Genomic DNA, 14,696 nt, shown 5'->3' on the forward strand with positions numbered 1-14,696 from the left:
ACAATCCACTCCCCCCCTCCTTTTTTTTATTATGGAAATATCTGGAAAAATTGTAAATGTTAAAAATACTAATTACAATGTAATACAGAATGATTTTAAAAAATGGCAAAAATAAAAACAATGAGACTTAACAATAGAAAATTTTATTTCTGATAACTTTCAAGTGATAAATGATTTTCAAACTAAAATAATAAATAGTTTCACTAATTTTTTTTTCTTTATACATCATATAATGCAAAATGATATAAAATAAATATTCCATTCAAAAACTTTTTATTTTCCTCCATCATTTCTTGAATACAATTTTTAAAAATACTATAGTACTTAAGAAAGTTTCCTACATATACTTTTAAAAACTTGAAATTGGTTTTTAATTTGATTTAGCTATTAAATAAAAAATGAAAATATTAAAATGCAAGTTGGGTAAAATTTCTAATTCACTTGCTGAAGAAATAAATTCAAATTCAAGAATTAATTCAATAATTTTTCAAAAATTAGAGTAAAAAATTTTTGAAAGAAAGAATTATTTTGCTATACTTAAAGAGAGAGAGAGAGAGAGAGAGAAAGAAAGGGGGAAGAAAAAAAAAACATACTTCCAGAAACAATTTCAGAATATTTAGTACTTTTTTTAACAAATTCAAAAACATGAATTAATTGTATCATATAAATTACAATAATAATTATTTTTGGGTTAAGATTAACTAGAATGCTTTTAAAAACATTCGCCACCTTAGAAACATAAACATAATATAATTATTATGCAACCAAAATATTTTTCTTTAAATGAAAAAATACATAGCACCTGTTAGGAAGAATGAAAATATGGCAACAATACAATTGGGAACTTTTAAAGTAAAGAATGCAGCATTATTTTGGATCAGAGATTGGGAAAAAAATTTCAATTAAACTTCCACCACTTACACTATATTCCAAAAAATTTCCATATGCATATTTCAAACCACAGGTATGCTTTGCAGGTTCATTTTCTCCAGTTCACTTTAGCACATAGTTTCTTATAATACACACTTACAAAAACGTATTTCAAAAGTGGTTATGGGTATATAAAAATAATAAATAGGCTGGAACTTGGAAACAAATACCACATACTCACTGTTAACTTTAAAATGTTAGGTGACCTTCATGCATCTCTTAAGTAAGAAAAACACAGCATCAGTAAATATAAAAATTCCAGCAGTACAAAATTCAGGTATAAATTTATGCAACTTGATCCTAATCCTTGAAACTTTACAGAATGCTTCAAATTTATTCTCCTTAAAAATGCTTTCTACAGATCAAGCTCCTTTTTAATTCTTTTAACCATGGAAAGCATGAATATTAACTATTTAACTTGGAATATCATTACAAATTAGCAGTTTCTAACGTGAAAATGTAAACACTTTTATTGTTCTGCTAATGACAGCTGTAGTGCTCTTTCTAACATTTCCTGCTCTTCCCTAAGCTGCTTCTCCTCGTCTTCTTGAGCTTGCTGAGACAGTTTCAGAGCAATTTCCAGTTGAGATTCCTCACTTGTTCTGTAAGTGTCCATGGGTGAGGTGATTGTAGGTGGTGCGGGATTAGAAGAGAGGCTTTCTTGAATAGCTCTAAAAAGTAGGAGGATGGTTGGTGCAGGGGAATACTACAAGATAAACTACAGTACATAATATGTTACATCAGTCATGAGGGGTTATGGTTTTCAATCAATTTAGCACTAAGTAGATGTCTACTAAAAATAACTAATTTTTTAATGGCTATGGAGAATATATATACTATCAAATGCATTACTTATTGCATTAATGATAAGCTATTTTATCCCATTTGTTAATAAATTATAATTTAATCACCTTTTTATCTAATAAAAAGTAACTTCTTTTATCACATCAATCTGAATCTTAAAATATTTTAATATATTTTTAGTAGGAAAAAATATCTTAATGGATTAAGTCATTCTAATTTAAAAAGAAAGTGGAGTTACATTTGAAATTTGAAAAAATCTTTAATTACCAAACAAAAATGCTGCTTGCATCTTCAAAAAAAATTTAATTATTAATCTTTCTGATGTTGTAGATTTTGTAGTTTAAATTAAAGAATAATTAAATCATTAAATTGCTGCATACGTTTGAGTAGTATCAGATACAATACATCTAAATAATTCACACATTCCCTAAATAATAAGGAAAGCAAAATTTTCTGAGTTTCATTTTCCGATATATTTTTTATGGATCAATTCTGAATTGTAGATTAAATCAAAAAGTTTACATTAAATAAAAACATACTAGAACTCTGTAATAATGTTTAATTTTTCATTATTAATTCATAAAAAGATCATTAAAGATTATTGATGTTAAACAGATGATTAAGCAATAAAATCTCTAACATGCATTCTGCACTAAATTAGTGACAAATTAGATTAAAAAACTATATATACAGTGCAACAAAATATAAAAGCAAAAAGAAAGTACCTCAACACTTCAAATTCAAGATGCAATTTTTATATTTCAATAAATTTATTTAGAAACTGGATTTTGTTTTAATTTTTATTCTTCTGTAATGAAATCATTCTATTAAATTATACTAATGTCATTATGCTTACAATGTTTTGCAAATCAATGACTATACAATTTGAATGTAAAATGACAATTTCTCTCCTTGGTACATCAAAAAATCTCCTAATGTGGATTCTCTCAACATTTTTTCGAAACTAATCAAAGTTATGTTAGTATTATTTTGAGTGTTATCAAAATACATTGATACATCACTTAAAAAAAACATTTTAGAGAAGCAGATTTGTGATTTTTTTTTTTAATTATTTCTCAGCCTAAAACACATTACGACTGTTTTTATAAATGTGTAATTAAATATAAACAGACTTGAGGTCCAATACAGGAACAAGCATTTTTGATTATCTATTGTAATAATTAATAAAAAGTCTGAAACATTAAATGATGCTATTATGATGATCAAATTAAAAATGAATGAGAAATAAATTAGTTTTATAGTAACAATGGGAGTTTCAAAGAAATTGAATAGAGTATATATTAATAAGGAGAAAAAAAGTATAATGGATTATAATTTATGTAAATATTTGTTGCTAATTAATAAGGGCACATAATCTATTTACATTACAAGTACCTCTAGTTCTATAATTTTCAATAGGGAAAACTACCATTTCTATGGGAAATAATAGCTTTCACACTATTAAGACCTAAAAGAAAAATCAAAATGGGTGGATCTTACAAAATATTAAATAAATTTGAAGGGAAGTGAAAAATTTGCATTTTTTACATATATACTGAAATATATCAAAATAGCAATGATAATTTTAATAAAATGATATCAATCAATAAAATTTCTTAACACAGATTTTATTTTATAGCAAACTTGTAACAAAAAATAAGACTGATAATTTTTAAAACTTAGCATTAAAATACATGGAAAAAAACATAAATAACTTCTATTAGGATACAAAATTTTATCTAATTTTGCAAAACATTTCAAACAGTAGATTTAAAGTTTTAATTTTAAATAATATAAAAAAAAAGAGTTTCAATCATGAAACATTCTAAAAAGTAGAAGAAAAACTAGACAATCAATAAATGCATTAGAACATTTAAATTATCTTAAATTACGTAAATAAATACAAAACAAAAGACTGTTTTGAATTATTTTGTCAACAAAATTAAATCGTACATGATTTACCAAAAAGCAAAATTAAAATAGTTGGAATTCAATTTTAGTGAATACAAATCTTATTTTTGTATTCAAGACAATAAGTTTGCTCTAAAGGTCTGGACATTTTTTTTTTATCAGTTACATATTGTACTATACTTACTTTTGTAAACTTTCATCTTCTTCTCCATTTTCATTAGGTTTTTGAGCTCGCAAAGCCTCCCATATTGTCACCTAAAAAAAAATAAATAAATAAAAAAACATTCTTTTACTAATTTATATATCATATTTTATAATTAAAGAGAAGCTATTTCAGAGAGAAAGGAGAAGATATTCTTTTCTATACTTATGTTCAGAATACTTATATAAGCAAAAACAATTTGCATATACTTCTAACACCATTCACTTTTTTTGAGAGAGAGAGAGAAAGGGTATGCATTTTCCCTCATGCTTTTAATTTATTTCAATATATTTCTTTAGACCCTGAATTCTTGGGGGAAAAAAAAGGAATATTAGCTTTCTTTTTAGGTAGATCCCTTATAGCAAGACTACTTATTGCAATGGTTCTCATGACATGACTTTGAGCAAATTTCTGCAGATCTTCACTGACCATAGTCCCTAGAACCCAAAACCACCAATATTATATGTGTGTGTGTCTAATGACATTTTAAAAATTTAATTTCATTAATTTCCTAATTTTTAGCTCAATTGAGCCCATATTAACTTTATTCTAGAATATTCTCTTGTTTCCTGATCCCATTCCACTTTTTCTATCTAATTCAACAGAAGCTTCGTAAAATTGCAGAATCGGCTAAAAGTCTCACGTTCCCATACTCCGCGTGAAGGGACAAAATACCGCCGACTTAAATTCTTTTTTAAAAGATCCCTATGTTTCCCTTGCCTGGTCGGTGCGTGTAGCGAAAATCCCTATCGAAATCCCATTGTATACAAGTACTGTGGAGAAATATTTTCCTTATCAATATCTCATGTTATATAAGACAAGGGATAAAATGTTCATACGGTTTTAAGTTTACAAGGATTTCCGCCCAGTTAAAATTAAAAATCAAAATATCCCGTGGTCTAAGGAATGCAAATATTTAGGTGTCATTCTTGACAATAAACTTATACTTGGAAACCCCACTTTATTTATGTTAAAAAGAAGTTTCGAGACCTAACTCGTAAATTTTATCCCTTAATTTCTCGAAACTCCAAAGTGAATAGGGACAACAAAATACTTATTTACACCGCCTATCTGCGTCCAGTTTTAACTTACGCATGTCCGGTTTGAGGATACGCTGCTAAATCAAACCTAAGAATTATTGAAATTCACCAAAATAACCTTATTAGAAGATTCTGTAACTCCAATGGTATATGCCAAACACTAACATGTATAAAGCACTTAAAAAATTTATTAAAAAACTTGCAGAAAAATTCTTTAAAAATATTGACACTCATGATAATAAAGCAGTTCTTGATATTCCTAAATATACTCCTGATCTTCGTATTAAAAGACCCCGTAATATTCTGATTTAGCCCCCCCCCATTTTTAGTTTTTCCATTTTATTTTATCTTAACTTAATTTTTTCATATCCTTATTAAATTGCTCGGCAGCGTTTTCCCGATCCATGTTGCACCTCCTTTCACATCCTGACAGCCAATAGAAACCTTAGCTTCATCAAGCACCTCCCACCTCATCTCCTGCTAATACTATTTAAGCCATTGCATCGGACTTTTTTGCGAAGATGATCACGGATGGCATTTTTGCAGATTTCGAGTGTTTTTTGCATGAGATTCGCTTGGGATTTTGAATGGATAGGACGTGTTTTTTAGCTCCTCCTAACTTAGCCGAAATTCCGACTTAATCTTGCTCAAGTAGACTTAGCCGCTGATTGTATCTTAGCCGGAGTGCTCTGTTACTAATCTTCTGTTAGTTGCTTCTTAAAACTTAACCAGCGCTTGACTGGTTGCTTAATCGATTTGTCCTTCGGGACTAACTTTTACCCCTTTTTTAATTTTTCTTTCACTAAACAGCGAACTTAAAATAAAAATGTTGAGAATGAAGTTCGTAATTTCACCTGACGACATAGAAAAATTACTGAATAGCGATGACCTAACACCGCTTATTTGCGACCATATGTTAACAGGCATAGCAATTATGAAAGACAATGGAATAATAAGTAGCGATAGGGCCAGGGAACTCACCCTGGCCCTATCCAGGGTGAGCCCTGGGATCCTGATAGAGCCAGGACAACACTGCAACAACTTGACAATCATGGTATGTGTAAAACTTCTATGACTAATGATGTAGTGCTTAACAATACTAACAAAATTTCATTTGTTGAGGACCCCATTAACCAAACTAATTCTAATATGGAAATTGAATCTGAAGATGAGGAATACCAGCCAAAATTAGAAGTACACCCCGTGAGATCGGAAAAAGAAAATAAAAAAATATCCCAAAAAACAAAATCTATTGAAAACAACCCAGCAATATTCCTTGGCGAAAACCAAATTACCGAATTAGAGGACGAAGAAGGATTTAAATACCAAAAAATAAGGAAAAATAAAAAGCGCACCCTTTTAGGAGACCAAGCCCCAATAAAAAAAATAGCCTCGAACAAATCCCGCAAATTGCACTAAACAATAAATATGAGGAACTAGGAAAGAAAATTGAAGAAATAAATGTAGAAAGTAATAACGAACAGAAAATTCCCCCAATTGTTTTAAAAAGAACAGAAAATTACAAAACCATTCTAAGAAGAATTAATGAAATCCACAAAATCAAGTGCACAGCAAAACCGACGGGAGAGTACTTCCACATCTATTGCATAACCCCAGACGATCATGGTAAATTAATTAAATATTTAGACGATGAAAAACTCGAATACTACGTTATCTCAACTCAAGCCGAGAAACCTACTAAAGTGGTCATTAAAGGCCTTCCAAATTGACACAAATTGTGAGGAAATAAAAGAGGAGCTAACTAAAAAGGGCTATAGGGTGGCAAAAGTCAACCAGTTCAGATTAAAAACACTCTTCCAATATTTCAAGCACATCTTTTTAAAATCTGAAAATTTAAAAAATATACATGAAGAAACAACACTCCTCTACATGATTATCAAAGTCGAAAAATACATTAGGAAATCCATAGGCCAGTGTTTTGCCTGTCAATCTTTCTCACACACTAGTGCAAACTGCAAAATGCAAATGAGATGCGTTATCTGTGCTGAGCATCATGACTCCAGGGAATGCCCCGAAAAAAATAAAGACAACAAGAAGTGCGCAAATTGCGGGGGACCGCACACTGCCTCCAATAGGGGATGCCCAAAATTCCCAAAAATACAGAACACCAGCGCAATTCAAAAAGGAAAATCATTTGCATCCCTATTTAAACGCCCACCCACTCAGGAAACCCCACAACAGGAAAAAAGTCACACCGCATCAACCCCAAGCAGAAATCCCACCCAAATACCAAGCAACCCTGACAGCAACCAAGATTTTTCAAACATATTTAAGCTAGTGAAACATTTGAAGTCAATTATACAAGCTATACCAAATATAAAAGAATTTACTTAATAAATTAGACAACGACAATAACCCACAAAACAAACTATTCATCCTGGCAGAAGCCTTTGACAACTCCCTCTTCAACACCCTAATATGAACAATAGCAAATCTGGTCTCCTTATCTGCTCCTGGAACGCAAATGGACTCGTTAATAAAATCAACGAACTCCACGATTTCCCAATAAAATACAACCCAGACATAATAGCAGTTCAAGAAACCCACCTCCGCACTAATAATAAAATTGCAATAGCAAATTATACCTTCTATTCAAAACCCAGCAGAACAGGACGTAGTATCAGAGGAACTGGCATATTCGTTAGAAATAATATTAAACATACTTACTATCCGAACCCAACGCTCAGATACCTGGAAGCAACTATAGTCTCAATCCATACTACCATCCACAACAAAAATATAAATATCCTCTCCACCTACCTTCCCCCATGCTCTGATAACGCATTTGTAATTGATATCGAAACTCTAATCCAGACCAATTTTGAAACCATCCTCATTGGCGACTTTAACGCAAAACACAAAAATTGAAACTGTGAGAAAGCCAACCCTCTCGGTATGAGATTAAATTCTTTCACCAGAAAACTTAAAATGAAAATCATAACATCTGACCATCCAACAAGATTTACCAAAACCAGTGAAACAATAATTGACTTTGCAATAACCAGAAATATTAATTACCTCCACGAAATTAAAACAGTTACAGAACTCTCAAGTGATCACCTACCAATCCTCCTTTACATCAATATTGCAGAAATCAACAAAAAAGAATACTACAAAATCAAGCCAAATTGGTACCAATTCAGGAAATACCTCAACGAAAACTCTCCAGTAGCAATAGAATAATAAACAACTCTCCAGTAGCAATAGAAAAAGAAAAAAAAAAATATATAACCACCGAAATCTACAACGCCTTCTATCAAACTGCCAAACTTCACAAAGCTAGTTCCCTTGAAACCCCTCCAGAAATAAAAGCGCAAACAACCATCAGAAATAGACTTAGGAAAACTTGGCAAAAAACAAGACACCCCGTAGACAGGAAAAACTACAATCGTGCTAAAGAGAAACTAACCAGGATGTGGGAAGAGCATAGAAATAATAGCTGGGAGTATAAAATCGAGAACGCTAATGTCGAAGATAACTCTATCTGGAAACTTATCAATAAATTCACAGGCAACAAGTTTCGCATCCCCCTCCCTCAGAGGAATAAATACAATAGCCTATAGCAACAAGGAGTAGGCAGAAGAACTTGCTCACAATCTCGAAGAACAATTTAAATTAAACCCAATTGCAGACCCTACCACAGAAAAAATAGTTAACTCCGCAATAAGAAAATTTTGGAACAAGCAAATTCAAAACCCAATTCTACCTTGTAAACCTGACGAAATCATAGAAGCCATTAAAAATACAAAAAAGAAAAAAACTCCGGGTGAAGATTGCATAACAAATGAAATGCTCAAAAATCTACCAACTAAAACCATATTTAAAATCACTAAACTCGCCAATGCAATAATGAAATATTACCACTTCCCATATGCTTGGAAAACCTCAATAGTCATCCCAATTCACAAACCAGGAAAACAAGCCCACAACCCAATAAGTTATCGACCTATTAGCCTCCTCCCCACCATCAGCAAAATTATTGAAAAAATTATCTACAATAGATTAAAACCAGAAATTGAAAACAAAATTATTCCGTATCAATTTGGTTTCCGCAATGAACACTCCACAGTAGCCCAGTTATTTAGAATGACTGAAATTATCAAACACGGATGGCTTAATCAAAAAGACACCGGTTGAGTCTTCTTGGATATTGCGAAAGCTTTCGACAAGGTTTGGATCAAGAGACTCATCTACAAAATAATCCAATTAAATATCCCGGACGGCCTAATCAAGCTCCTAGCATCTTACTTAACATTCCGAAAATTCAAAGTTCGTGTTGAAGAGGAATTATCATCACCCAAATCACTCCAAGCTGGCATAGCCCAGAGCTCCATTCTAGCACCAATCTGTTTCAACATCTATATCAATGACATCACTAGAACCACAAGAACGCAACTGTATCTCTTCGCTGATGATACGGCAATTCTCAGCACTAATGAAAACAGAAACAAAATTGCAGATGACCTCCAACTTCACAACCAATTAGAAAAATGACTCATTAAATGGAAGATTAAAGTTAACGCGGAAAAAAGTCAGGCAATCTATTTCTCAAGAAAGAAAAATAAACCAACTCCTCCTACCCTCAACAAAATTACAATCCCCTGGCAAAAAGAAACAAAATACGTTGGCGTAAACCTTGATCAAAAACTCACATTTGGTCCACACATTAATTCCATCAGGAAGAAGTACCTAACAGCAAAAGCCACCCTATACCCTCTCATCAACCACAACTCCAAACTCTCCATAAAAAATAAAACCCTCCTTTACAAATCTATCCTTCGACCAATTCTCACCTATGCAGCCCCGATTTGGGGAGTCGCAGCGCAGACCCACATCACCAAGCTAGAAATCCTCCAAAATCAAATACTCAGGCAAATCTCCAACATGCACTGGTTTGTTAGAAATAACAACATCAGAAAAGATTTTCACATCAAAACAATCAGAGAACTTATTAAAAAGCACGCAACTTCCTTCCTTGAAAAAATTCACAAAATGCAAAACATAGCTATCAAATCCATCCTCTGCTACAACCCGTACGACCCATTGTATAAGAAAAGACCGCGAGCACTTCTGAAGTGAGGGGAAAAGCCATTAAAGAGGAGTCAAAGGCATGACCAACCGCAAAGAAGAAAGAAGACGACTACTAAGACCTGCACGCGTCGACCCTGGGGAACTTCATAAACAACTGCGAACCCTGTTCCAACCGGTTCTTATCTCCTTTTCTGCCAGACGGACGAGAATGAAGATCGAATTGCTGACCAGCCAACGCCCCTACTAACCCTTCCCAACCCTTTAAGTACTTTAACTTAGAATTATTTTTTATCCGTTTCATCCCTTCTTTTATTTTTACTATGGAATTATTTTTTTCCTGTAATATTCTTATTTATTTTTATCCATTTCTTCCTTTTATTTTTTAACATTAACAAGCTTTTAAAAACTTCTAAATTACTATGCACTACATTATCATGTTATACTATGTTTGCACAGTTATCTTCCAATAGCACGATTAGGGAGTGGAGATTATAGGCTGATCACCCAGGCTCTCCATCGAAAACTACTATTCTGGTGGAAGATGATCACGTCAAATATGGAAAGCCAGGCTCTTTAAAAGTTTGTCATCTACCGGAGATTAAGCCCCAACCCTAGGAGCTAGGCGCTCCGTTAAACATATCATTAACCGCTTCATAAGGTTTTCCTCATTCCGCTCTGCGTCGTTCTGTGTGCTCGTCGCTCATGCTTGTACATAATGCGTGCCTTTCCGGGATGAAATAAAACGACATCAAAAAATCGAAAATCTCTTCGAAACTTCCTTCTGCTTTTAAAAAATTATATGCTTACATATAAAGTTTTCTGTGCAAGATTTTCAAATGAATTAAAAAAAATAAATCCCCGGGAGGAGAGGCAATTTGATGCTACGGTATGGTTCCTTGATTCGCCGTTGCTCTGAAGATGGTTCCGTGTTGGCCGCTTGCTTGCCGACCCTGCCGTGCGTGTCTCCCATGGCATACTGTCTTCGGATCCGACCACGTCATTTCACGTCGCTGAAATTCCACAACTCCCGTTCTTGTTATCGCATCGCCGATGGCACCTTCCGTAACCTCATCCGACACTCTTGCTCTGCCCTTGTGTTTTTGCTCCACAATCTCATGTGCGTGCTCCTTATATCTTCCAAGGAGTTGGGGCTCCTTGTCATTATAAAAAATTTCCGGCTCCTTACCTGTGCTGAATAATCAAGGTCCCGACGTCATTTCCTTGTTATATTATCGTCACAATTGCCTTGGCTCAACAGTTCAGTACTCAAAATTGCCTTTTATGATTCATCAAAAAAGCGATTGTTTCCCGACTCAAAATTAAGATTTATATTGTGCTTTTCTTTTGATTTTCATTTTTAAATTTTAGAATTATTGCAAATTATATTTTTATAATATTATTTAAAATATTGAGTTTTTATTCCTTAATCAAATCTATTTTTTAAAATTTTATGCATAAATTTATGTTTATTTGAAATACTCTTTAATGTTGTTAAGATCTGGAAAAATGACTGACCCAGATAAAAAAAATGTATCTAGTCCTCAAAGTTCAGAAAATAAAATTGATAAAGAAGAAAATGACCAAATAACCGAAGAATCCTCCATAATCCCTTTTGATCCCGAAAAAGGGATGAAGATGGTTTTATGGTTGGGATATTTCAACAAAATTTGTCAAGAGAATAACAAAACTGGCTTGTGGAAAATTAAAAATATTGCTAAATTTCTTAAAGGGTCAGCTTTAACTCATTATATAAATAGTTGCGTAAATATTGATAATTTATGTTGTGTATTAACCAAACAATTTATTCAACTCAATATTTTTAATTTTTCTGACTTTCCACAACTGAAATTTGATTCAAAAAATGCTAAATTAGTTGATTATTTTCATCAAAAATTAAATTGTGGCAGACAGTGTGGCAGATTGTGGCCTTAATCCACAACTGATTTTAGAAGGTCTTACACTGATGGACTGCCAACTCAACTAAAACAATTGGTAAGCATAAAAGCACATTCTACCCCTACAGAATGGCTTACAATAACAACTAAACTACTAAAAATGGAAGAACCTTCAGAACTAAATCCAGGCAGGAATAATGAAACCCGAATCAGAGCAAGGCAACCATCTTTCATACCTAGACATAATTTTAATTATAGATTTCAAAATTCCTTTGTACCTCAAGTTCAAAATAATTTTAGACAAAATTCAACAAGGCCATGTCTAAATTTCAATAACTATAACAATAACTCTGCATTTCCAACAGAGATTACCATCTTCCCCATGTAGAATTTGTACTCTAAAAGGTATTCCAAATGCTTATCATTGGACACTGTCCTTTTCATCAACCCCAATTTGTGGCCAGTATTCCAATAACAGCCATTTGGCTTCCCCATGCACAGAAATCCCTCTTGGCCGTTCTCAAAATCCTGGAATAAAATTCTGCTAATGAGGCCCCTAGTCCAACACAATGCCAATTATTAGTGTCCAGACACATCTCAACTTTACCCAGTCTAGCTAACTTGGACAATGTTTATAACCCTCATACCAATGTAAATATTGTTATTGACATAGAATCCACTTTTTCTATTATATCTGCAGATATTGTGAAAAAACTTAACTTGACAAGAAGAAAATGTAAACCCTATTAGAGTCTAACAAGCACATGGAATGTTCCAACTAACCCAAGTTTGTGACATATTTAAAAATTGGCTAAATAAATAAGAAAATCAAATTATATATTATGGACAATCCTTCACCATATATCATCTTAGGACTTCCAGACTGTAGTTTATATAAATTAATTATAGTTTGTGATAAAAATAAAATATTTCAAACTGGAAAAATTATTACCAACTTGCATACCAATAACAATTATATGTCTTGACATATTGTTGAAAATAATAACACTGGTGATAATAAGATCAAGTTAGTGAATACCTCAGAGGAAATTTTTCCACCTCTGACTGTAAACAAACTATCTGAACCTGTGCTATCTCTGGTCTCAGGATATTTTCATGTGTTTGCAAAAAATAAATATGATGTTGGTAGAATAAGAAAAGAGCCCCCTAAAATAAATTTAACATCCGATTTATCAGTTTCACAAAGGGCTTATAGAGCCTCTGCTACCGATAAAATTGAAATAAACAAACAAATAAAAAAATTGTGGATGTAGGTTTAATAAAAGAATTTACTAGTAATTATTCCTCCCCTGTAACAATAGCATATAAAAGAGATGAAAATAGAAAAATTTGTCTTTGTATTGATTATTGTAAAATTAATTCCCTTTGCAAATCTGAGGCAGAGCTTCTACCTAGATACCTTAGATAAGTATAATAGATACCTTATTAGATAAATTAAGAACTGCTAAAGTTTTTTCAACTTTGGATCTTGCATCTGGATATTGGCACATACCCTTGCATGAACAAAAAAACATAAATTGGCATTTGTAACTACTGAAGGTTTATATGAATTTCAAGTCCTACCTATTGACTTTAAAAATGCACCTGGAATATTCAATCGAATTATTCGTAGAATTACTACATAGTAGTTAGAGAAAACTACATAGTAGTTTTCTCTAACTCATCAGAGGAACACAATGATAATTTAAAACAGATTTTTCAAATGTGTGAAAAAGAAAACATTAAATGAAAAATGTGTATTTGATGAAGATAAAATTAATTTCTTAAGATATAAAGTCAAAGAAGGACGCATTTCTCTTGATTCATAATATTAAAAGCATTAAAAAATTACAACGTCCAAAAAACGTTAAACAACTTCAAAATTTTCTTGGTTCTGTAAATGTTTATAATAAGTTTATTGATTCTTATGCTAAAATTAGAGAATCCTCAAATAATCTTATAAAAGATACACCATAGCGATGGACAGAAGACTGTCAAAAAGCTTTTGAAATGTTAAAAAGTAAATTGATAACTAAACCAGTTTTACAATTATATAACCCTAATTTACCTCTTCATGATTTTTGTGATGCATCTCAGGTAGTCATTGGAGCTGTTATAAAATAGCACGACTGTTCTGGTAAATTACATCCTGTATCCAATCATTCAAGAACTTTACGCCCTTACGAAAAAAATTATTGTATAACTGAGTTGGATTGTTTAGCAATAGTAGATGCTCTTGATAAATTTTATTACTATTTACATGGGAAAAAATTCATAATTCATTCTGATCATGCTGCTCTTGTTTGGCTTTAAAATGTAAAAATTTAAGGGGAAGATTATTTTGTTGGTCTTTAAAACTAAGCATGTTTGATTATGAAGTTAAATATTTAAAGGGAACAGCTAATGTTGAAGCTGATATGTTATCAAGGCATCCTACTGCTCAATATCTCCATTATTCTCTGCATTTATTGGAATTGGATGAGATAAAACAGTATCAAAATTTAGACAATTTAGAAAATATTAAATATAAAAATATTAATGATGTACTTGTAGTTAAAAAGAAAAATTTGTTTAAAATAGTTATACCTTTTTCTCTTAGGAGAAAATTTTTGCAAAATACTCATGAACAATTCAGGCATCCAAGCACTCAAAAAATGATACATTTAATTACTCCTCAGTATTATTGGCCCCAAATTACTCAAGATATGGCTCTTTTTGTTAAACATTGTGATGTTTGTCAATTAAATAAAAAGAAAAAGCAAAAATGATTACAGGCTGAAAATAATGAAAAAGCAATCATGTTTTACAGGCTGTGCCCCCTACAGATCGTCCTTTTGAATGTCTTTCTGTCAATTCTGTTAG

At 32.0% G+C, this 14,696-nt stretch overlaps 1 protein-coding gene across 2 annotated transcripts in view; it reads right to left on the reverse strand.

Annotated features, from left to right (window-relative positions):
* Positions 1-350: 350 nt before the first annotated feature.
* Positions 351-14,696, reverse strand: part of LOC129987991 (ankyrin repeat domain-containing protein 13D-like) — a 76,498-nt gene continuing 62,152 nt past the window's right edge. The window contains exons 15-16 of one of the 2 annotated variants that reach the window (XM_056096056.1): positions 3,830-3,900; positions 351-1,601 (exon numbers count right to left, since the gene is read on the reverse strand). In XM_056096056.1, coding sequence (XP_055952031.1) covers positions 1,400-1,601; positions 3,830-3,900 — 273 coding nt within the window. In that variant the 3' untranslated portion in view covers positions 351-1,399. The remainder of the gene's footprint in view (positions 1,602-3,829; positions 3,901-14,696) is intronic. The other variant, XM_056096057.1, reaches the window with a different exon arrangement.

This window comes from Argiope bruennichi, chromosome 10 (genome assembly GCF_947563725.1).
Source record: "Argiope bruennichi chromosome 10, qqArgBrue1.1, whole genome shotgun sequence".
In the NCBI taxonomy this organism is placed as follows: Eukaryota; Metazoa; Arthropoda; class Arachnida; order Araneae; family Araneidae; genus Argiope; species Argiope bruennichi.